General features: G+C 38.1%; 1 protein-coding gene and 1 pseudogene across 1 annotated transcript; both read right to left on the bottom strand.

The window, feature by feature from the left end:
* Positions 1–76: 76 nt before the first annotated feature.
* On the bottom strand, positions 77–20,170 carry LOC116138294 (annotated as a pseudogene).
* LOC116138295 lies at positions 1,638–12,361 on the bottom strand. Its single transcript, XM_031424010.1, has 2 exons — positions 10,999–12,361; positions 1,638–1,661 (listed from the first exon to the last, which is right to left on the bottom strand). The coding sequence occupies exon 1, from the start codon at positions 12,142–12,144 to the stop codon at positions 11,107–11,109; it is 1,038 nt and encodes a 345-aa protein (XP_031279870.1). The 5' UTR covers positions 12,145–12,361; the 3' UTR covers positions 1,638–1,661; positions 10,999–11,106.
* Positions 20,171–25,040: the final 4,870 nt, after the last annotated feature.

Here is a 25,040-nt window from a genome sequence, read left to right as displayed (position 1 = left end):
TTGAATTTATCTGCTCCCGTTTAAGTTGCAATTCCACCAAAGAAAACAGAAAACTAAAGAGAGCGAAAGGCGCATATATACAAGAGTGAGAGAGAGATTTGGTATTAATTTATTGAAGGGTTCACACAAATTGCAGAATGCCATAGAATTACACTCATTGCAACCATATTTACTTCTGAGAAGTTGGCATTGCAAGTGAAACTCCACTGCCACCAGGTAAATCCTTCCATTGTTGAGTTATTGTTTTGATTTGGGTGTAGAAGTTAACTCCAGCCTTGCCTGCAGTATAAAAACTCGCGAGTTCATAAGATTCACCCTATTTCGCCATCTTTAAGCAAGTAGTATATCTAGTAGAGACGGGGCAGACAGGGGCAAAAATATTCCTAGGAAAATCTTACCATAAAAATTAAGATCGCCTGCAAAAGATGCCTTGGATCCCGTAAATGAGAAAAAGGGCAAGGGAACTGGTATTGGCACATTGATGCCAACCTGTATCAGAGCAAACTTGTTAGGAATTTCATATAAAACTCCAAGCAGAATGAACTCACTTTAGTTGAACCTACTATTATGAGAATTTGAATATAACCAATGCACGCTCGCTATTCAACCGAAAATTAATATCTAATTTGGCAGTGAAACAAGTGCTTTCTTTTATCTTGCAATCTAGTTTCAATCAAAGAAAAAAGGGGGAGGGGACTAATATATGCTGGAAAAGTGATACCTACAACTTGCAGCTTTTAACTATAATTGTCCAATTTAAATGTAATTTCTGATAGGGTTGACTTTTACCTGCCCGGCCTCAATCTCAGTATGGAATTTCCTTGCAGCTATGCCAGATGATGTAAAAATAGAAGCTCCATTACCATATCTGTAAGAGAAATACAACTTGAATGCAATTTCAAAAGGGATAGTGTATTGTAATTGTTTCTTCTAAAAAAAAGGGTAATAATAAAGGAGTTACTTGTTTTTGTTAACAATGTTTATGGCCTCTTCCAAGCTGTCAGCCTAAATGTTAAGAGGGATACAAAAACATATGTCAAGAACTACCATAACAAGTAAAGAGAAGCATAATAGGCAGAGAAAGAGAAAAGGAGCAATCAACAAACCCGCATGCAAAGAAGAACTGGGCCGAAGATTTCCTCCTGCAAAGCAGGATGTAAAGTATTGTTAAGTTTATGCCAATTTGAAACTCGCAATCCCTTCATCTACTAGGAATAATAAATTTTCCACATCTTAAGAGTACATAGCAAAGTATCATAGAAAGAAAACAAACATACCTTGTAACACTCCATGTCAGCTGTGACATCAGTTAAGATAGTGGGACCAATAAAATTCCCATGCTCGTATCCTGGAACCTGTTTGTCACCATAAAAAGCAAGCTGGTTTCATTCTAAAACTTAATGCTGTTGAGTAATGCAAATTACCCAATCAATGACAAAATAGACCACTTGGAGAGAAATTGAAAGACAAGTTTGCTATTAGCTTTCAGTTCCAGTGTGTTTGTTTCATTGATCAAAGCAGGCCAGGGAGGGTGGTGGCTTATATTTATTTTCTTTCATTTCTTTTAATTCAGTTATTCTTCCATATGTCAAAATGACGAATTTTTGATGAAGACAGAGTGATCAGCAAAAGTTATCACCTTTGGAGCTTGATACGTTCACCTGCAATCAAACCCAATCCACAACCAATCCGCAACAATAATAATGCAAGGAACCCACAAACAACCAATCCACAACAATAAGAATGCAAGAAACACAATCTGTATAACCTCAGCTATATTTATATTAATCAGATGGCAGAAAACAAATGGAATCAGAAGATAATGGAATGGAATGAATCGGTAGCCATAAATCCTAGCATTTCGAGAAGCCAGGAACCTCCACTATTTTACCACCAAAATTAGGCTAATCTGCTACTAAGACTCATCCTGTTTATATACTAACCCTTTCCACAATTGCCCTTACTCACACAATTCTTATTCTCATAACAGACTCCTACCCACCCTACACCTGTGATTTGTGGACCCTACACCGTAACAACCTCCTTAATGTCTATAACGCTTGTTAAGGGTGTACACCTTATGCACCGTAGGTTTATCAATAAACCCCCCCCTGAAAAGTCACCTTGTCCTCAAGGTGAAACTGAGGAAACTGCGTTTTAATCACTTCATATGGTTCCCAAGTGGCTTCAAACTTAGGTAAATTCTGCCATTTGATGAGGACCTCCTTAGAGCCATCTAATAGAGTATGCATAGAGAGAACTGTGGCTGGTTGGACCAGTAATTCCAGGTCTTCCGAAAGTGATTCCGGTAGGGGTTGGATGGGCACCGATTGATGTAAGCTCCTCTTGAGCTGAGAAATATGGAAGACAGGATGAATATGGGCCGTGGGAGGCAGGTCCAGTTTATAAGCCACTGGTCCAATTCGTTCCAAAAAAGTGTAAGGACCATAGAAGCGGGTACTGAGTTTTTCATTCATCTTCCGGGCAAGAGATTTAAACCTGTAGGGCTGTAGCTTCAGAAAAATTGAGTCACCAGGCTGGAAGCACTCGTCTCGCCGATGAAGGTCAGCATTTTTCTTCATGTGAGCTTGAGCTAAAGCTAAATTATCCTTAAGCTCCTTTAACATAGAATTCCTCTCATTCATTTGTTCATTTACATCTTCCACGGCTGAGGGGTAGTCTGTAAATTTTAAAAGGGTGGGGGGATCTCTTCATAGAGGGTTTTAAAGGTGGTCATTCGGATGGAGCTGTGATAAGTTGTGTTGTACCAGAATTCTGCCCAAGTAAACCACATAGGCCACTATCGTGGCTAAGAACTGTAGAAACAGCAGAGATAAGCCTCGAGGCACCTATTGACCACCTCCGTTTGTCCATCTGTTTGTGGATGGTAAGCCGAACTAAATTTCAGGACAGTGCCAGCAGCTTTGAACAATTCCTGCCAAAATTGACTCATAAAAAGTGTCTCTGTCAGAAACAATGGAATTCGGGAAGACGTGGAGCTTGACCACTTCTTTAACAAATATGGCAGCCACATCCTTTGTCGTGTAGGGGTGACCAAGACAAAAAAAATGGTTGTATTTGGTAAGGCAGTCAACAACCACAAAAATGGTATCCACTCCTTTCGAACGTGGTAGTCCGCCGATAAAGTCCATGGAGAGATCCTCAAAAACCTGATTTGGAATGGGCAGGGGCTGTAGGAGTCTGGTTGGTTTTAACGATGACTGTTTGTTTAGTTGACAGGTGATGAGCAACCAAGGGGAAAGGTTTACCGTAGGAAGAAGTGGGGTAAGAAGCAGGGGAATAATTGACATTTAGGAGGTTAGAAGAATTTGTTATGAAGGGACAGGTGGCCTGAGGAGATTGGAGAGAGGAGAAATTCTGTTAGGAGTAAACTTAGGTGCCAGGAGGGAATAAAAGGGGAAGAAGGGAAAAGGGAGGGCATCGAAAAAGTTGATTAAGAATGGGAAGGGGAGGTGACTGACCCTCGAAGTCAGTATTATCATTTTGTTTTCTCTTTTACTTAGCTTATTTGCTGGATTCTCAGTTGTGGAATATTAACAGGGTCTGTGTATATTATTCGGATGTACTGTTTGCTGCTATTAATATAGAGATTCCTTGTTTTGATTGTGATTTGGATTGGAACTGTAGCTAGATTGTAGTGTATTTGATAAGTTGCAGGTCAGGATCTTATCAAGTGGTATCAGAGCACTAAGTTCTGGGGTATGGTCTTGACAAGAATGGAGTCCAGAATTGATAACGTGGAAAAAGAAGTTACGAAGTTAGGAGTTGAGATGGGCACCATTCGAGAATGTTTGGTTGAGATACAGTCATGGGTGTGAAGAAAGGATGAGGAAGAAGAAGGGAGAACTGAGATGCGTTCATCGGAAAATCTTCGGTCTCAGCTGGAAGAAAATACAAATGGAGCAAGCGGGTCTGGCAACAGTAACCAAAACCGTAATGAAGTGACAAGAAGAAAGTTGGAAATGCCGATATTTTCTGGTGAAGATCCTTACGGATGGGTCTTTAGAGTAGAGCGCTACTTCCGCCTCAATGGAATAACTGAGGAAGGAAAAATGACAGCAGCAGTTGTCTGTATGGAGGGTGAAGCTATTAATTGGTTCTAGTGGATGGAATCCAGAACTCCGGCAAGTTCATGGGCTATGTTTAAACTGGCACTACTTCAAAGATTTAGTGGGTCTCAAGAGCTCAACCCGTATGAGTCATTAATGGCCATGAAGCAGACTGGTTCAGTTATGGAGTTTCAACGTCAATTTGAAGCTGTCGCGGCATTGCTAGTAGGGGAGAGGGAAGAGATACTGCAAGCAGCATTTATCAATGGGTTAAAAATTGAAGGGCTGAAGTTCGTTTAGCCCAGCCCACAACATTAATGCAAATAATAGACCTGGCCCAACGAATTGAAGAGAGGAATCAAGCAATAGAGGAGGCCCAAATGGGAACAATTAAACCCACACGCATTATGGGGCCTGGACCTTCAAATGGACCCAGACCCATGACTCGATTGGATAGCCCTAACTTGACCCGATTTGAAAGTAGCTCAAACCCAAAATTCCCTAACACGAACAGATTCGAAAATCACCTAAACCCAAAATTCCCTAACACGTCTGAATCCCTAAAATCACACCAATCTTCCAACTTCATTCGAAGATCGCCGGAAACCTCAGTACAAGACTCATCGACGCACTACAACCCATCGTCTTTTCGCCCCTATGAACGACCTAACTTCCAGAGAAGAGACTTCCCATTACGAAAAATGACAGACGTAGAGATCCAATGGAAAAAAGAGAAAGGTCTTTGCTTCAGATGTGATGGTAAGTTTTCGTTTGGGCACAAATGTGGTGAGAAGCAATTTCAAATCATTTTAGTGGATGAAGAGGAGGCTGATTCAGACCCGATTGGTGGTGGGGAGTCTGTAGAATCTGAAATGGAGCAACGGCAGGAACAAGTTGAGCTTTCTCTGAGCTCGATGGTAGGGATTCATGGCGCAAAAACAATGAAACTCAAGGGAAGAATCCAAGGTAAGGAATTGATTGTGTTGATTGATAATGGGGCTTCCCACAATTTTATTAGTTCAAAGGTGGTTACAGGCTTGGGAATTTTTGTGATGGGAACTCAGTCTTTTGGGGTCAGAGTAGGTGATGGATATAGCGTGAGATGTGAGGGAGAATGTAGAAATGTTTGTATGGAGCTATAAGGGATAACGATTATTCAGAATTTTTTTCCATTTGATATGAGCAGTGCGGATGTTGTTCTAGGAATTGCATGGTTGGAAACGTTAGGGGAGACCACCACAGATTGGAGGAAGCAGATCATGAGATTTAAGCTGGACGATCAGATTGTATGTCTGCGTGGGGACCCATCTCTGAATAAGACCATGGTTTCGCTCAAAGCTATGATCAAGGCATTGTGGAGTGAGGGACAAAGGTGTTTGATAGAGTTTGGTCAGATTAAAAAACAGTGTGATGACAGTGGGGAGGTGGATGATCGGGTGCTGGAGGTGTTACAGATATTTAGTCGAGTGTTCGAGCCACTTTCGGGGTTACCACCTGCCAGGTCCAGAGACCATGCCATTCAGTTAGTTCTAGGGGTTCAACCACCAAACCTGTGGCCGTATCGGTACCCTTACTATCAGAAGAACGAAATCGAACGTCTCGTCAAGGAAATGTTGGCGTTGGGAATTATTAAACCCAGTATCAGCCCCTTCTCGAGCCTGATTTTGTTGGTTAGAAAAAGATGGTGGGTGGAGATTCTGTGTGGATTATAGGGCAGTTAACCAGGTGACCATTCCGGACAAGTTCCCCATTCCAGCCATTGATGAATTGGCAAGCGCGGCAGTGTTTTCGAAACTTGATTTGAAGTCCGGTTATCACCAAATCTGAGTGAAACCAGAGGATACACACAAAACTGCCTCAGGACACGTGAGGGGCACTATGAGTTTGTGGTAATGCCATTCGGCCTCACCAATGCACCGACTACTTTCCAAGCAGTGATGAATGACGTGTTCAAACCGTATTTACGAAAATTTCTGCTGGTTTTCTTTGATAATATACTAATATATAGTAAGGAGATGGGCGACCATGTGAAACACCTTAGCCTTACTCTGCAGATCCTCTTAGACAATCAACTGGTGGTCAATAAAAAAAAATGTAAGTTTGGGCAGTCACAGTTGGAATACTTGGGGCATGTGGTCTCAGCTCAGGGTGTATCGGTTGATCCTTCTATGATTGACAGTATCATCAACTAGCCAGAACCGCGAGACGTCAGGGCACTCAGAGGGTTTTTGGGATTGACGGGGTATTATCATCGATTCGTTCGAGATTACGAAAAAATTGCCCTGCCACTCACTGCCCTATTAAAGAAAGATTCGTTTGTGTGGAATACAGCAACTCAAGGGGCTTTTAAGGAATTAAAACGACTCATGACCAGTGTTCCTGTTCTTCGGATGCCTAACTTTACGCAAGAATTTGTCCTGGAGACCGACGCTTCCGAAAGTGGATTAGGGGTTGTGCTAATGCAAGGACATCCAATTGCTTTCCTCAGCAAAGGTTTGTCTTTAAACTCTAAGTTGAAGTCAGTTTATGAAAGGGAATTAATGGCGATTGTACTAGCTGTGCAAAAGTGGCGGCATTACTTGTTAGGTAGACGTTTTGTGATTCGGACAGACCAGCATAGTCTTCACTTCCTCACTGAGTAGAAATTATTGAGTGAAAATCAGCAAAAATGGGTTATCAAATTGTTTGGGTTAGACTTCATCATTCAATATAAACCAGGCGCTCAGAACAAGGCAGCAGATGCCCTTTCGCGGATGCCAGAGACGGTAGAACTAGATGCTGTTTTTGTGAGTTACTTTTCAGGACTGGAGGGTTTGGAAGATGCCATTCAAGGTGATGATAAGTTACGGGGCATAATACAGTAGCTCCTGATCGACCCTAATAGTCATCATCCTTTCAGGTTACTGGGCCGCCATCTGCTGTACCATAACAGATTGGTACTGCCGAAATCTGGACCTCACATCCAGAAAATTTTACAAGAATTTCATGCATAGCCCATCGGGGGCCATTCGGGATTCTTCCAAACATATAAGCGGCTATCAAGTGTGGTGTTTTGGGAAGGAATGAAGCATGATATCAAAGAATTTGTGACTGCTTGCCCGGTTTGCCAACAAAATAAGTATGATGGCATGAGTCCAGCGAGTTTGTTTCAGCCGCTGCCGATTCCTAACCAAGTGTGGGAAGACGTATCTATGGATTTCATTATGGGGCTTCCAAAAGCTAACGGGGTTGATACAATTTTGGTCTTAGTGGATCGTTTGACTAAATATAGTCACTTTTTAACCCTCAAACATCCCTACACAGCCAAGATAGTCGCTGATTTGTTTATCAAAGAGGTGGTTCGCCTACATGGGTTTCCTCATACCATTGTCTCCGATCGAGATAGAGTCTTCATGAGTAACTTTTGGAGTGAACTGTTTAAACAATCAAGGACCCAATTACACATGAGTTCGGCATACCACCCACAGACAGATGGTCAGACAGAGGTAGTAAACCGTTGCTTGGGAACGTATCTCGGATGCTTTGTCAATGGTCAACCTCGATCATGGCCAAAATGGGTTCCATGGGTAGAATTTTGGTTCAACACTACGTATAACCGCTCCACCGGCATGTGTCCTTTTAAGGCTCTCTATGGCCGAGAAGCCCCAACAGTGTTGCGTTATTCAGACCACACTTCCGTTTTCAACGAAGTTGACCAGCAACTCCAACAGTGCAATCAGGTTCTTGACAAGTTAAAAGACCATCTCCTTAAGGCCCAACATCGCATGAAGACTTCGCGGACATTCATCGCTGAGAAGTTACATTTGAGGTAGGGGAATCTGTGTATTTAAAGTTACAGCCATACAGATTACGGTCCCTAGCCCGTCGATATAATGAGAAGCTCAGTCCACGGTTTTATGGTCCATTTGTCATCACGAAAAAATTTGGGGCAGTCGCATATAGGCTGGCACTGCCATCCTCAGCACATATTCATGATGTCTTTCTGTTTCGTAACTGAAAAAAGCTACGTTCCCTATAACCAATAGTCAGCCTTTACCAGCAGGCCTCAATGAAGACCTCATTCTACAACTTGAACCTGAAGCTGTTCTCTAGAAAAGCAAACTCCTAAATGGACAGTGGGAGGTACTGATTCAATGGAAAGGTTTACCTTCCTTTGAAAACACTTGGGAAGATTTTGAAACTATTCTTAGCCAGTTTCCTTCCTTCCACCTTGAGGACAAGGTGGTTCTACTTGGGGAGGGTAATGATGAGCAACCAAGGGGAAAAGTTTACCGTAGGAAGAAGTGGGGTAAGAAGCAGGGGAATAATTGACATTTAGGAGGTTAGAAGAATTTGTTATGAAGGGACAGGTGGCCTGAGGAGATTGGAGAGAGGAGAAATTCTGTTAGAAGTAAACTTAGGTGCTAGGAGGGAATAAAAGGCGAAGAAGGGAAAAGGGAGGGCATTGAAAAAGTTGATTAAGAATGGGAAGGGGAGGTGACTGACCCTCGAAGTCAGTATTATCATTTTGTTTTCTCTTTTACTTAGCTTATTTGCTGGATTCTCAATTGTGGAATATTGTAACAGGGTCTGGGTATATTATTCAGATGTACTGTTTGCTGCTATTAATATAAAGATTCCTTGTTTTGATTGTGATTTGGATTGGACTGTAGCTAGATTGTAGTGTATTTGATAAGTTGCAGGTTAGGATCTCATCAACAGGTAGTGCAGACCTTGATATAGCATTGTATATCTCCCCGAATACCCTCCCAATAAACCACCGAGGAGACTCTCTTATATGTTCTGAAGAAACCCGAGTGTCCTCCACTAGGACTTTGGTGGAACTCAGCAAGTAATGTTGAAACAAACCTGGACCCTTTTGGAATTACCAGCTTGTTATTATAGAATAGGCAGCCCCTGCGGAGTTGATAGTTGGGTCGACTAGAAGAATCAGGAAGAAGGTCTTGTATGATTACCCGTAGTTTCGGATCTGTTTGTGCCTCCGACGCCATGTCCTCATACTCAAAAAATAGATAAGGCTGTCCGGTTGGCCAATTCAGTCCCGTCTTCTCTTCTTGAAATAGCGTCTGCCACTCTGTTTGAAGCCCCTAGATAGTACTGAATTTCAAAGGTAAAACCTATGAGCTTGGAAATCCACTTGTGTTGTTCCGGGGTTTTTGATCTCTGGTCCGTTAAAAATTGGAGGCTACGCTGATCAGTCTTTATTATGAATTTCCAACCGACCAAATAGTGACTCCACTTCTTCACCGCAAAGACAATGGCCATCAATTCTCGCTCGTAAACCGATTTAAGCTTGGCTGTAGGGGAAAAGGCCTTGCTGAGGAAGGCTATGGGGCGAGACTGCTGCACCGAAACAGCCCTAGGTCCTCGTCTGTCTGAATCTCAAACGGAAGTGTGAAATATGGAGCTGCCAAAACTGGTACAGTAGTCATGGCTTTCTTAAGTCTATCAAAAGCCAATTGAGCTGAGTCATTCCAAGTGAAGGAGTCTTTTTTCATAGTTGAGTGAAGGGCTGTGCGATGGAACCATACGCTTTTACAAATCTCCTGTAATAACTTGTCAGCCCAAGAAATCCTCTCAAACCCTTCACATTTAATGGTCGTGGCCAAGACACCATGGCCTCAATCTTTTTCAGATCTGCCTCCACTCCCCTTTCTGAGACCAGGTGACCCAAATACTCCAGCTTAGATTGGCTAAACGAACATTTTTTCTTGTTAACAACCAACTCGTGTTCTTGCAAAATCTGAAATGTTAGCTGTAAATGTTGGATGTGGGTGGAGACGCTAAGGCTATATTTAAGGATATCATCAAAGAAAACCAGGATGAATTTGTGTAGGACAGGACTAAACACTGAGTTCATTAAAGCTTGGAATGTTGAGGGGGCATTAGTGAGACCGAAGGGCATAACAAGGAACTCGTAATGCCCCTCATGAGTGCGGAAGGCTGTCTTTGGAACATCAACCTCGCGCACCCTGATTTGGTGGTATCCTGACTTTAAATCCAGTTTTGTGAAAATCGTAGCCCCGGCCAACTCATCAAGTAACTCTTCAATGGTCGGAATTGGGAATTTGTCGGGTATCGTAATGTCGTTTAATGCCCGGTAATCCACACAAAATCACCAACTCCCATCTTTCTTTTTGACTAATAGAACAGGGCTGACATACGGGCTAACACTAGGTTGAATAATTCCGGCAGTCAACATTTCCCCAACCAGCTTTTTGATTTCATTCTTCTGAAAATACGGATATTTGTATGGCCTGATATTTGGGGGTTTAGAACCTGGTTGGAGTTCTATGGCATGGTCGTGGACCCTATGGGGAGGTAGTTTAGGATTCTGGTCAAACAAATGGGGATAATTTTCTATCACCTCTAATATTTTAGGATCAGTTTCCTCCTGCATTGAATCTTCCTTCAACCCCTATGGCTCCAAACTCCACTATGTAGCCAGTTCCCATTGAATGCAAGGACCTGACCATAGTCTTCAGTGAAACTTCAGTCTTCACCAGTAAAGGATCCCCTCGCAACTTTACCCTTTTTCCTTCCCAATCAAACTCCGTCATTAAACTCTTCCAATTGGCACTCACATCTCCCAAACTACTCAATCATGGAATTCCCAACACAACGTTTGCACCTCCTAATTCAAACGGAAAAAACTCCTGCTGGATCTCAAGCCCCTGGAGTTTCAGCCTAACTGCCCTACAAATTCCTTCTCCCCGAATGGTACATCCATGCCCAACCATTACTCCAAAGGGTTTCCCCTTATCCACCTTTAACCCTAGCTTCTGTGCAATCTGATGGGAAACGAAATTGTGGGAAGCCCTACTATCCATAACACCACCACTCTCATCCCCAATCTGCCCTTTTAACTTCAGAGTTTTTCCCGAAGAGATACCCACAATGGAGTTCATCGAAAGAGCTAAAGATTTACCTTTACAGTTAGGTTCATCGTCAGTTTCTGTCTCAATTTTTGGTGGGTTTGCATCTTCGTCATCCAAGAGGAGTAGCACTTGCAGAGATTTGTTCTTACACCTGTGGTTTAGCCCAAATTTTTCGTCACAGCGATAGCACAGCCCCGCTCTCTTTTGAACTGTATTTCGGCCTCGGAGAGTAGTCGGAAGTTCCGGTTGCTGGACCCCACAGACTCAGTCGACTTCTCCCTTCGCTCAGGCCCCTTGTTGGAGTTTGACGAAAACGAAAGGGGATCTGGGGGCTTTGCGCTGGTGTTCCACCAGTTAGAACATGAGGCATCCAGGTTTGGGCTGACCCGTGAATAAGGCTCCCCTCTACCCATTTGATTTTTAAATGATTTGGGCCTATACTTTTCTAACACCCAATTCCTTTCTTCAACCCTGTGGGGCTGGTCCATCAGCCCAAATAATGAAGTTGGCTGAGTTAATTGTATTTCAACTTTAATTTCCTCCTTCAACCCATTTGCAAAAATCCCCTTTAACAGATCTTCACCCAGATCCTTCAATGGTGCATCGTTGGCTTCAAACTGTTCTCGGTACTCCGTGACTGTCCCATCTTGCTTCAATGCTACTAAGGCCTCATAGGCAGATCCCGTAAATGATGGCTGAAATCGATCAATCAGTGTTGTTTTGAATGCATCCCACGACTGAAATGGTGCTCTGGATTCAACCCATTGATACCAGCTCAGAGCTCTCCCCTCCATGCAAACTGCTGCTGCTTCTACCACCTTTGTCTCCTGATAACGATTGATGGTGAAGTAACGATCTGCTCTGAAGAACCATCCATATGGATCTTCGCCATTAAAGATTGGCAACTCCAGCTTGCATGTGTTCTTTTTCTCCTCTTTCCCAACTTCCTCACTGTCTCCTCGATCTGGTTCCTTTTCTCCACCGCTGTTCTGGTTCTCTACTGATGAAGAGGATTTCTCTCTTTCTCGGTCTCTTCTTCCATCTCTTTCTTCTCTCATGCGCATTAATTCCCTCATTTCTGTCAAATATTCCTTAACACTACCCATGTCAATCTTCAAGGTACTTATGTCTTCCTTTATTGTATTCATCTCCTTCTCCACGTTATCCATCCTATTCTCCATTTTGGATTTTACCATTCCCCACTCTGGCTCTGATACCAATTGATATGTTCACCTGCAATCAAACCCAATCCATAACCAATCCGCAACAATAATAATGCAAGAAACACAATCTGTATAACCTCAGCTATATTTATATTAATCAGATAGCAGAAAACAAATGGAATCAGAAGATAATGGAATGGAATGAATCGGTAGCCATAAATCCTAGCATTTCGAGAAGCCAGGAAACTTCACTATTTTACCACCAAAATTAGGCTAATCTGCTACTAAGACTCATCCTATTTATATACTAACCCTTTCCACAATTGCCCTTACTCACACAATTCTTATTCTCATAACAGACTCCTACCCACCCTACACCTGTGATTTGTGGACCCTACACCGTAACAACCTCCTTAATGTCTATTACGCCCCTTAAGGGTGTACACCTTATGCACCGCAGGTTTATCAGAGCTTAAGCTCCCATTTAAGAGTAGGTGTATTGTAAAAGCCATGGATGGGATTTCAGTCATCATGAAGTTGTCAAACTAATACTTTTTAATAAGATAAGATATTAATTTGTTGAAATAATACTTCGATAAGATGTTATTCTAATATTCTCATAAATGATTTATATTACCACTTCAGCAAAAAGCTTCAGCTTAAACTTATAAATAACGTTGCAACAAAAGCGTCTAAGCTCTAAGACACCCCTTCAAGCTCAAGGCATATACATCGAACACAATCTCATCCAAATTACAACAAGAAACACTAGATAAACTTATTATAACTTTAACCGATGCAATGTGGGGTTGAACACAAGACCAGTTGGACAACTTTACTTTTATACCATTTGATCTTTCTAGCTTTATATATTTATTACTAAATCAGAATTGACTTTCTTGTAATTTCTAATCATTTAATATTTCTCAGTACATGTCGCATGCTTCTTGCATAACATTTGATTGACAACTTTGAACATAAATGGATATGAGAAAACCATTGATAGTACATAACCATGATCTGTCATAAAGAAGCAAAAAATAATCAATAAGAAGTTTAAAATACCACTATATTCCTCCCATCAAGCAGTAGTCTGGCACCACTTTCAACACCACTTTGAATTAATCGGCATATTCGTTCCTTCGCCTGTCAGTAAGAGAAGCATTCCCAAGAAAAACTTAGCAATTAAACTTCTCAAGATCACTTCGGAAAGTAAATCTTTGACTATCAAAAGATTGTTATTTGGACAACATAAAACAGCAAGATCAGCAGTTTTTGTTATAATGCATAGTGAAGTCTTGGAAGTGAGACTGCGAAAACTGATAGAGCTAGTACTGAAGAGATGGAAATTCCTGAATTTTACATTACACTAACCTGTTTGCTAATAACTGGACCAAGGTCTGCATCAGGTTCTGCTCCAGCATTTACTTTAAGAGCTTTTGCACGCTCCACTAGTTTGTCCTCCCTGGCAATTTCCAAGAAAATCTTGTGTTAAATGAACAATTCAAAACATTGAGTATCCAATACCAGGGATAATCTTCATAGCATGCAAATGCTGAGAAACAAGTCAGCAAAAGGATATAAAACACCATTGTACTTCACAAAACCCTTGAAATTAGATGAAGTTCGAACATGCAATACCATGATTTTGAGTCTCCAACAAAAACTACAGTGCTGAGTGCCATGCATCTTTGTCCAGCAGCACCAAAGCCAGCAGCAACCAAAGCATTTAAAGTAGCATCTATGCTTGCATCAGGAAGGACAATTCCATGATTTTTGGCTCCCATGTTGGACTAGCACGATAGTTAATCAAGTAGTCAATTAATGTCAACCCCAAATTACATGATTAAAAAAATCATATTGTGCCCATAAAAGAACGATCACTGTTACCAAAATAAAGAAAATGCAGTTACCTGAACACGTTTCCCTGTGGCTGATCCTCTTGCATATATGTGCATTCCAGCCTTCACAGATAATGACAAGACATCAAGAAAAAAAAATAAAAAACTACAATTATTACATATATGAGAAAACAAAAGAACAAGTAGAAAACAAAGACAAACTAATTGACGATACTTAAATCAAATGATGATAAAAAAAGGACAAAAGAAGACTGTAGCACACAGTATTATGACTACATAAACACTGCTTTCTTACCCTGATATAACTAAATACCACACATACAATTCCGTCTAAACTGCTAAAAGATTTTGAAGCAAAAGAGCTACTCAAATAATTGTTGCCTCTACCACCCATTCAACCAAATCATATCCTTAAAACCCCTTCTCCTTCTGATCCTAAATAGACCATGAAGTGCAGTCACACGTCTGTAATACCACAATTGGGTGGACCCAAGTCACTGCCAAAGTCAACAATCAAAAACTCCCAAGAAGAAATTGGCATCAGCCAGAAAGACTCAAATTTAGAGTCTAAGAAACTTAATAATGGACAAAAGAGAGAGTTGAGAAGAAAATAACAACACATAATAGGCTGATAAATAATCAACTTAACATCAAGCCCTAGACAAAGAAAGAAGCCTCAGCAATTGCATACAGATATACTTAAAACTATATTTATATGTTCATACACGGAGATGAGCATAACCAATTTCAGTTAATGTTATTGTCTTTTGCTTGTCAGAGTCAAGTACAGAAGCATCATATTGGATTTCAAGAAGCTGAGTTTCCTAAATTAGCTTACAGTATTTGAACCGACAAAAGATAAAGCTCTGATATCCTCATCATCGCAAATTGCATTAACAATATCCTGAGACAAAGAAATAAATTAAGAAAACCAATTAAATTAGAGATACAACATTAGCAACATCTATTCATAGGAGATCATAACTTCAGGTCTTCATACAATTGTGAAATATAAAATCATTTTTCACTGGACATATGATATTGACTTGTAGTATTAAATAGATTTCTTCAACAAAAATTTCATTGAAACCTTCAACAGTTAAAAGTGAAGATAACAAAATACATAATAGCATATTGTTTTCAATATGAACATACATTGGTTCCAGACCAAATCAAAAACACCATTCGGCAAACCAGCCTCCATTGCTAACTCTGCAAGCATTATAGAAGCCCCTGCAAGAACACCCAAGAAAACTCTAACGTAAATGCACAAAATTTGAAGTGAAGTAAGGAAAACTGGACATAGATCAATCTGTAACAGAAACTTTGCAATATAGAAAATTGGAGAAAACGAATGGCATGAATCATAAAATAACAGCTATTAAAAATTAATTAATTCATATGATATGAACAGGAAAATTTGATCTTGTGACACCACACATATTAATAGTTGAGATAAAGCTCACTTTACAAAGTTAAAGCTACTCGAGTTTCCAAAGAATTTAAAATGGGTATTTGATAGGAACCCACTCCAATAACTCAACAATTTGGACTGGGCCATGAGTCTTTCATGGGCTTGGATAGAACTCTCCTTGGAAAACCGGCTTGTCAAGGGAGGGTGCTCAAGCCTTTATAACCCACATGCCCACCCTTTTCCCTTTCAATGTGGGATCCTAACATTCCACCACGCTTTCGCAACCGACGTCCACGTCGGCCTCTTTACCCTCTCAGCCTCTTTACCCCTTAGGTGACTACGCGGATCCCCTTTTCCCTCGGGCCTCCATGCCCTTTTCTCGGGATAGCAGCCCGGGCCCAAGGTCAGCCTCCCACGCGTGCGCTGCCACATAAGCGCAGGATCATGCTCTGATATCAATTGATAGGAACCCACTCCAATAACTCAACAATTTTGGACTGGGCCATGGGTCTTTCATGAGCTTAGTTAGAACTCTCCTTGGAAAACCAGCTTGCCTAGGGAGGGTGCCCAAGCCTTTATAACCCACATGCCCACCCAGATGTTAGGATCCCACATTGAGAGGGAAAAGGGTGTGCATGTGGGTTATAAAGGCTTGGGCACCCTCCCTAGGCAAGCCGGTTTTCTAAGGAGAGTTCTACCTAAGCCCATGAAAGACTCATGGCCCAATCCAAAATTGTTGAGTTATTGGAGTGGGTTCCTATCAATTGGTATCACAGCATGATCCTGCGCCTATGTAGCAGCACACGCGTGGCAGGCTGACCCGTGCAGGCTGACCTTGGGCCCAGGCTGCTACCCCAAGAAAGGGCATGGAGGCCTGAGGGAAAAGGAGATCTGCGTAGTCACCTAAGGAGTAAAGAGGCCGACGGGGGTAAAGAGGCCGACGTGGACGTCAGTTACGGAAGCGTGGTGGAATGTTAGGATCCCACATTGAAAGGGAAAAGGGTGGGCATGTGGGTTATAAAGGCTTAGGCACCCTCCCTTGGCAAGCCGGTTTTTCAAGGAGAGTTCTACCCAAGCCCATGAAAGACTCATGGCCCAACCCACCCAAATTGTTGAGTTATTGGAGTGGGTTCCTATCAATTGGTATCAGAGCATGATCCTGCGCCTATGTGGCAGCGCACACGTGGCAGGCTGACCCGTGGCAGGCTGACCTTGGGCTCGAGCTGCTACCCCGAGAAAGGGCATGGAGGCCCAAGGGAAAAGGGGATTCGCGTAGTCACCCAAGGGGTAAAGAGGCCAACGAGGGTAAAGAGGCCGACGTGGACGTCGGTTGCGGAAGCGTGGTGGAATGTTAGGATCCCACATTGAAAGGGAAAAGGGTGGGCATGTGGGTTATAAAGGCTGGGGCACCCTCCCTTGGCAAGCCGGTTTTCTAAAGAAGTTCTACCCAACTCATGAAAGACCCATGGCCCAACCTAATTGTTGAGTTATTGGAGTGGTCCTATCGTATTATTATAGAGTCAACTAGATCATATTAAACTGACCTTCATGTGAAAGCAAAGATAATCTGCCAAGCAGAATTTTTGCATAGAAGGTTTATCAAACTATATGGCCAGAAAGCATACTGAAATTTCCATAACTACTAGTACCAGAGTGATTTGTTGTCCATTCTCCTAGAAAATGGAAACCATAGATTTTGTCTGAGTAATGCTCGTGCATGCATAGTTTGTGCTTTGCAAGCCTATAATCATACATATGAGTGCCTATGTACTGAAGTTATCAGTGCCAAAAATGAAAATGGTTTAGATACGCTGAGGTTGGCCTAGACATAGATTTTAGCAACCAATATGGGCAAGTCAGCCCGTACTTTTCTCATGCTAAAGCTGGACTGTCAATCATGAATTATTTCCAAAACGATTTGATCTCGTTATTGACAGTCCTAGGGTCTAAACAGAAAATGACCTCTCAAGATTACCCTTCAACACTCAGGATTTGTGCTGAGAGTGAGACAGAAGAAACAAAGGCATATTAGACAGTAGACAAAAATTAAACAACAATATTGTAACCACCGCACCCAAGACTTAAGATGATAGATAGGTTCTAACAACAATATTTAAGCTCTAAAATACCCATTCACATGTAAGGCACTTATGAAACACAGCAAACCACAGCCATAAACAAAATAAACAGAAACACAACTTCTTGTAAATTTAACTAATATAAACGTGATTCTAACATGTGCCCACTTGGTCGCTTGGATCTGAACTCTATATTAATTAAGCACTTTACCCAAAGCTTAATCTGATAGGTAAGGTCCAAAACTATGTTTACACCCTATACTAGAACCAGGGATATTAATTGAAATGCAACAGTTCTGTTGGTGCTTTGTAAGATCCAAAATAATATATTATGATCTCTGCTTCAGCAAAAAAACATAAACATAAACATAATAATAATAATAATAATAATAAATAATAATAATAGCAAAACAGAATAACAACAATTTGTTTGTCTAATTACTAATTGCCCTTTTTAAAACCCAAAGAACAAAAACCCTGGAACTACATTATTTGCTTTCCTACAAAATACAAATTGGTGATTGACAACATTTACAAAGTACATCTGACTTTGCACAATTCTGGATCGATGAAGAGTTTACCAGAATAATATGATAACGCCAAAAATTAGTTTTTCAAGCACTTCTTTGGTAAATGAAGCAATTGACAAAACTATGGCCAATCCCTTCGATTCCTAATCATTGATGCTTTGCACATTCACACATATTGTATCCATTAGACGCCAGCAACATCATTCACGGCTAAAGTCCAAACAAGGATTTTGCTATGATCTTGGTTATATAATATTCAGCACTACTGTAAAGCAGATAAGCTAAAGGAACTTTATACACCACAATACTAAAAACAGATTTACCTGGATCTTTTTCCGATGGCTTTAAGACAAAGTATTACCACATGTAACAGCCACTGGAACACTCTGGAGCAAAGTAATAAATCAAACTTCTGTAAAAGATTCTTCTTTTCGAGAAATGAATAATTGAAACTACAAAAACCCATACTGCCTTAAACTTGTGAAAAGGAAGCGATCATAAGAAAAACCTAAAAGCCAATCTAGCTAACTCTTTCTACTCATCCTAATAATGAGTTTTAAAAGTAATTCTTTCAACCCTTTGTCTGATAACTGTAAATACATACAAAAGCATTCTAATATCTGGTCAGGTCTGCCTGTACAGCAAAAAATTGTTGAATGAGAGAGAAGAGCAAACAAATAAGGAAACTATGGAATGGGCTTACCCACATGGGAATCATTGCTGGGAAGTTGAAGGACAATACCACACAACACCTCCAGAGGCTCTCTAATGCTACATATATCATTCCATTGATACATTGGGGACATACTCCCCATCTGCAGATTGCCATTCCACATGCATGTTCCACCACCTCTAATTGAAAAATAAAAATAACAATAAGAGACCTACATATAAATAATGAGCTTGATCATCGTCATACATGAAATCTAGTAAGAGAACAAATATAGACAATAGAAACTCACCGAGGCCACGAAAAACGTCTCCTGGCATCCTTCAATGTCTTTCCCTGTTCAGTGTAATATTTATGGCCAGCTTATCCTAAAATAGATGGCAGAATATTCCATTACTCACGGTTCTTTTAAAAGAATAAAAAATGTATACAAATAGGAAACTCAAACTTATGCACAGCATACAATGTCTCTCCGAATAAGCTCTTGGAGCTTAAACATGATACGCTGACGGTTGTATTGTTGTGTTACGCCACGATGGAAAGTTTGCTTTGCTGCAGAAACTGCAGCTTTAAACTCTTCATTTGTAGTTAAAGGACTTGCGAAACAACTTCTGGTTTTGCTAAGGCAATCATAAATCCATTAGAACCTATAAAACACAATCTTCTTGCTACACAAGCTTAGAAATGAAATTGAAAAAAAAAAAAAAAAAAAAAAAAATGTAGCATTCATATACTTACAGGGTTTATAACGTCTATGGACGTAGATGATCGCGAATCAACAAAAGCACCACCATTAGATTTGGAACCCTCTGATACAAAATAACACAACAATGAGATGATCAAAAATGTAGAAGCACCAATCATAGGCTCTTTTTGAAGCATGAAATTAGACTTGTTTTGAAGTTTTGTTTTGGTAAGACTCCAAATCTTAAACACTATGAATCACATTCATTCCACTGATATATAAAGCAATTAGATTGATGGAGTTAAATTCAAATATAGCATTTCAAAATATTGATTTTCAATCATCTTACTCTTTCACACACTTTTTCAAAAGAAAACGCAAGATAAACCACCTCAACACAATTCACAATGAACCAAACAGAAATCATTGAAAGTCCATTTAATTAGATAACATCATAAATACATACAAGCAACCAAGAATTCATACTAATTTCTGGAGAAAAATCGTAAATTCCCGGTAAAATATTATCCGGAGTTACCAGAGGGCTAGGCTGCTTTGAAGACGGCTCAGCTGCTGTAGAAAACTTAGCAAAAATCTGAGGCCTCACAGCCTTCAAATTCCTCGCTTCAAAATGAGAAAGACTAAACAAAATCAAAATAAGAAGAATAAAAGAACATAAATGGAGAAAAGAAGATTAAATCAAAAGATACCTCGTTGAATAGAAGAGAATCGCATCAACATCTTGGGGGGTTTTGTTGTAATTTGTGAAAAATGAAGTGATTTTGGTGTTGATTCTGAGAGTCTATCAACTGCTATGTCGCTGAGTGTTTAGTATTAATTAGTGATTAAGTACGTGATTAAGTTGATTAGTATTAATTAGGCCGAACGAAGCGGACAAGTTGATACCAAAAGATTTTGAAACCAAAAATAGGTAGTGATTTTCCTTTAATAACCTAGGTTTACTAATTTGACTAAATTAGATGACATTCTCGCGCGTTACGCGGGTTTATTTATTATATTATTTTATTTTATTATAGAATTTTAATATTTTAAACAATTGTAAATTACTATTGTTTCACAAAAAAAATGTCAAATATTGATTATAATAAAACATTTTGTGATTGTTCTTTTTTTTTTTTAATTGGGTTTTTATGTTTAAAGGTTGCTGAGAATCGTTATATGATTGTCGTTAATTGGTCTCCGTGTTTACTGCTTATTGGTGTTGATAAAATAAGGATGATTTTTTAAGTACATTATATCGAATATTGTTGGTCTGTTCATATTGATCTTTAACAATTTATAACAGAAAAAAAAATTAGGAATAATAAATATTAATACAGAATTCTCAGAAAAATAAATATAACAGTAGTATTATGTGCTTCTCTTTCTCTTCAATTTTTAAATATTCAATTTTTTGTATGTCCCAAATACTACGTTCGTAATATCTTCATCACCATTATCCATCATCAGGTTTTATACCTGGGAAAAAAATTCAAAAAGGATTATAGCAATACAACAGTAAACAATTCCGAGCCAACCAAAGAAATATAGACGAACTAATTCAATAACTTTGACACCACGTAATTTTAAGCAACGTGAACAAATATTATGATCCAGGAGAAATTATTTAACTATATAAATTCAACATAAACACCTCTATTTGTTGCGATAAACCGCACAAAAAATCAGTACATAATAGACATATACATAGTTTTAATTTAATGAATCCTGCTTTTAATACAAAGTACCTGTTCGAATTCATAAATGGTAATAATTATGTCACTTCACATTCATATATATCAAGTAAATATTAATATTAGCATTGAAATTAAAATTAAAATACTTGGTACAATTCAGATAAATCATGTAACAAACTGTTAATATATCAACATATATATATATGATTCAAAGTAATGAGTTATTTAACTAATACAACGTATCTTTTCACATTCATGAAATTCAAAATAATACCTTATCAATCCATTAATATTCACATTCATTCATGAATATTAATTAATATTAATATTTCTGTACCTTTTTACATTCAATTAATTATTATTAATATTAATATATCTTTACCTCTTCACATTCAATTAAACAAAATTAATGAGTGAAACTAAATTCATCAAACAAAACATATAATCATGCATATTAATTATTATTATTAATTAATTTTAATATTAATATATCTATACCCCTTCACATTCAGTTAATTATTACTAATATTAATATATCTTTACCCCTAACCTTCACATTCAATTAAACAAAAACAATGAATTAAACTAAATTCATCGAACAAAGCGTATAATCATAAAACTAAATTTTAATTATAAAATATATAATTATAGAACATTTAATGTGAATGTGAAGTGTATTTATCTAATTAAACACATCCAACAAATATTGAATGTATCTTGTTATATAGATATTTGTTTTTAATAATACCAAATAATTTAAACCAATAAAATGCAGACACTTGTAGCAATTATAGGGCTTCTGAGATCCTATGTGGCAATCAAATATCAAGTGCTTTAGAATTATATAGATGTAAACAATGAATCAGACTAAATTCATCAAACCAAACATGTAATCATGCACATTAATTATTATTATTAATTAATTTTAATATTAATATATCTATACCCCTTCACATTCAGTTAATTATTACTAATATTAGTATATCTTTACCCCTTCTTCCTTGCTTTCTTGTCCACCCAACTAATTTACTTTGGAAAATCAATCTAAAATTGCCTCATTTTCCCAAGTTGACCCTCAGTGAATTGTAGATTCATTTGTATTGCTCTCATGTTTGAATTAAAAAACAGAAAAATTTATGACCGTTAAATTGTGAGCACAAAAATATGCATTTAATAGTTTGTTATGTCATGATTTAATCAATACAATTAAATTATTATTTTGAATGGTTACTCATGGTAACTGAAAGGTTGAAGTTGAAAGGATTATAATATAAACAGTTCAAAGTGTTTATGGGGTGCAGTTTGTTAGGTTATTTTTGTTTGAAATTAATTCCATTATTGCTATAATTAGTCAATATAGTTGTCCATTTTATAGTACAATTTCTGGTTATTATATTGTTTAGTATATACATTTAATATTGTATGATAGTATCAAAGTGTTTATGGGGATAGAGTTTGTTATACTATTGTTATTTACAAGCTTTCGATTATTTACTTGTTTTGTACGCATCGTATAATATCTCTGTTCACTGGGTTTCTTAGACTTTTTAGTTTCTGAAAGTTGATGTTGACAGCATAATGATACTAATAGTTCAAAGTGTTATGGAGTGGAGTCTGTTACGTCATTTTTTATTTATAGGTTTCTAATTATTTACTTGTCTTCTAATTACAATATAATATTTCTGTTGATAGGGTTTCTTAGGGTCCTTAGAAATAAAGCAACGATGGCTAGATTCACCCAATGTGATTGCACGATTAGAAAGAAATCAGAGGATTCTAGAACTTGAGAAGAAAAAGTGTACTGGGGACATAATGTTGTTACAAAAAAGAATCAAAGAAACTGTAAATGAATTAAAAGACAAACAAGAGATTGTAAAAGCCGTTGAAAAATCTTGTGCAAGAGTCGAGGAACAGCTTGATGTCCTTAAGAAATAGGAAAAAGAATTACTAGATGAAAACGCAAACTTACAACCTGCTCTTGCAAAAACAGAAAGACTGAGAGATCAAGCTACTGACATTGTGATAACGTGTTTATCAAAACCCAAAAAGCTAGTGTCTACGTGTTATTGGTTTAGGCTTTAATTGTTGTAAGTGTTTGCATGTTATTGGTTTATACTATTTTGTATTTTTACAAACAGATATATTCAATGTTTTGTAGATGTTAACTGTTTTATTATTATTAAATTAGATCAAGAGAAACTCTTCACATTCATGATAAATGTTTAATGATTATACGTTATCTTTCATTGTTTCTGTCTAGTTGAATGTGGAGGGGTACAGAACGTGAAAGGGTAGATATATATAGATAATATTTGTTATAATTAATATGCATGAATAAATGTAAGCATCATATTGATAAGGTGTATTGTTGAATTTCGTGAATTTGATGAGATGCGTTGTATCACTTAAAGGATTCGTTGCTTTGAATCCTATATATATGTGGATATATTAACAATTTGTTACATGATTTATCTGAAAAAAAAAGAGGTAGTCAACTTTTAATTGTGCTGAAGCATTTAAATCGAGTTTCCTAGAAGCCTGTGCATATTTTTTAGAAGAAGCCATGCTGGAAGACAGTATCTCTGCTGATGTCAATAATCTTTGTAACATTAACTTATATAAAGTTCGAAGGAAAAACTTGTTAATTGCTTTGTATTTTTGAAACTGTTTGTAAATATTTATGTTGCACTAACAATTGAAATTTTGTAATCTGCCAAAAAACATGTTGCTAAAAATAGATACGAATATCTACTTTGTGTTAGTTAGTAAAAAATATTACATGATAATATTTAAAAACACAAGAAAAGGAAGAAAAGAACAACAATTTTCTCAAAATCTCAATTTTTTCCTTCTAGAGCTTTGATATCTCTTACCAACAGCTGAAGGTTTACCAATAATATTTTCTGCCTGTTCACTGTATTCTAGCTCTTGGTGTTTTATTCCTTCACCCTTTTCTTTACTTATGTTTGAGGTAACTGAATTAGAAGATTGCATTGTACTGCATTGTTCTTGTGCTTGTGATTTTCGTATAAACTATTAATAGCATGTTAATGTCAAGTAACTATTGCTATCATTTGAATTTTTAAAAATGTGTTACTTAAAATAAAAAATAAAAGATACTGACCTCTGCCAATAGCTGTAGCTTGTAATCATTTTCTAGTTCATCATTGACTAGAAAAATTTTTAATATAGTATAAGTCTCATATCCTTGTTTCAAATCAGTTTCTGACAACTTAATTTTGAAAACAAAAGTCTTTCCACAAAAAGCATTTACAACATCTGGAATTCTTTCATGATTGTTTTCTTGGGTTTTCAATAACTGGGAACATGACAATCCAACCAATTTCTGGCATACTGAATCAAACATTATAAAAGCCACTTCAACAGTGCCATCTGTGACTACAATATCAACTTTATGCCTATTATAACAAACATTATTCATTAACAAATATCAAATGTTAACGTTATAATGCATTGTCTTACAACAATTATTTAATTTTCAATAAAAAATTGATTCACCTCATTTATGGAAATTTTATCTCCTTGTTGCATTCAACACAGTAGAAATTGCTATTGTTCATATCAGGAATTTTTTTCTTACAAACACTGCAAGATAAGTAACACCAACCAAATCTACCATTGACTCCAATTATTTTTGCCTTTATTGTATATTCTGTAATCCGATCCCAGTTATACCACATAAGACTGGTAAGATATTTCATAGATACTCTATTTTGAAACATCTCCTCCTCAGCCGATATCTCATTTAGCTTTCTCTTTTGCAATTTAACAACTGGAATACTTTCATTACTGCAAATCATACAGCAAATGAGACATAAATTGTATAATTATTTCTTAAAATATTTGCAAAAAAGGCTGCTAAAGCGCGTACTTTCTCTACAAAAGATGGACCTCGTCAATTTCCAGATTGATATAGATTCTTGATCCCGAAGTACTATTAAGATATATCTTACCTGTACATTTAAAATCACG

Source organism: Pistacia vera, unplaced genomic scaffold, assembly GCF_008641045.1.
Source record: "Pistacia vera cultivar Batoury unplaced genomic scaffold, PisVer_v2 Contig34, whole genome shotgun sequence".
Taxonomy (NCBI): Eukaryota; Viridiplantae; Streptophyta; class Magnoliopsida; order Sapindales; family Anacardiaceae; genus Pistacia; species Pistacia vera.
The sequence above is the reverse complement of the archived record's forward strand: the minus strand, read 5'-3'. Positions and strand labels throughout refer to the sequence as shown.

Coding starts and splice junctions, on each gene's coding strand:
- LOC116138295 (XM_031424010.1), bottom strand. CDS start 12,144: ATGGTAAAATCCAAAATGGAGAATAGGATGGATAACGTGGAGAAGGAG.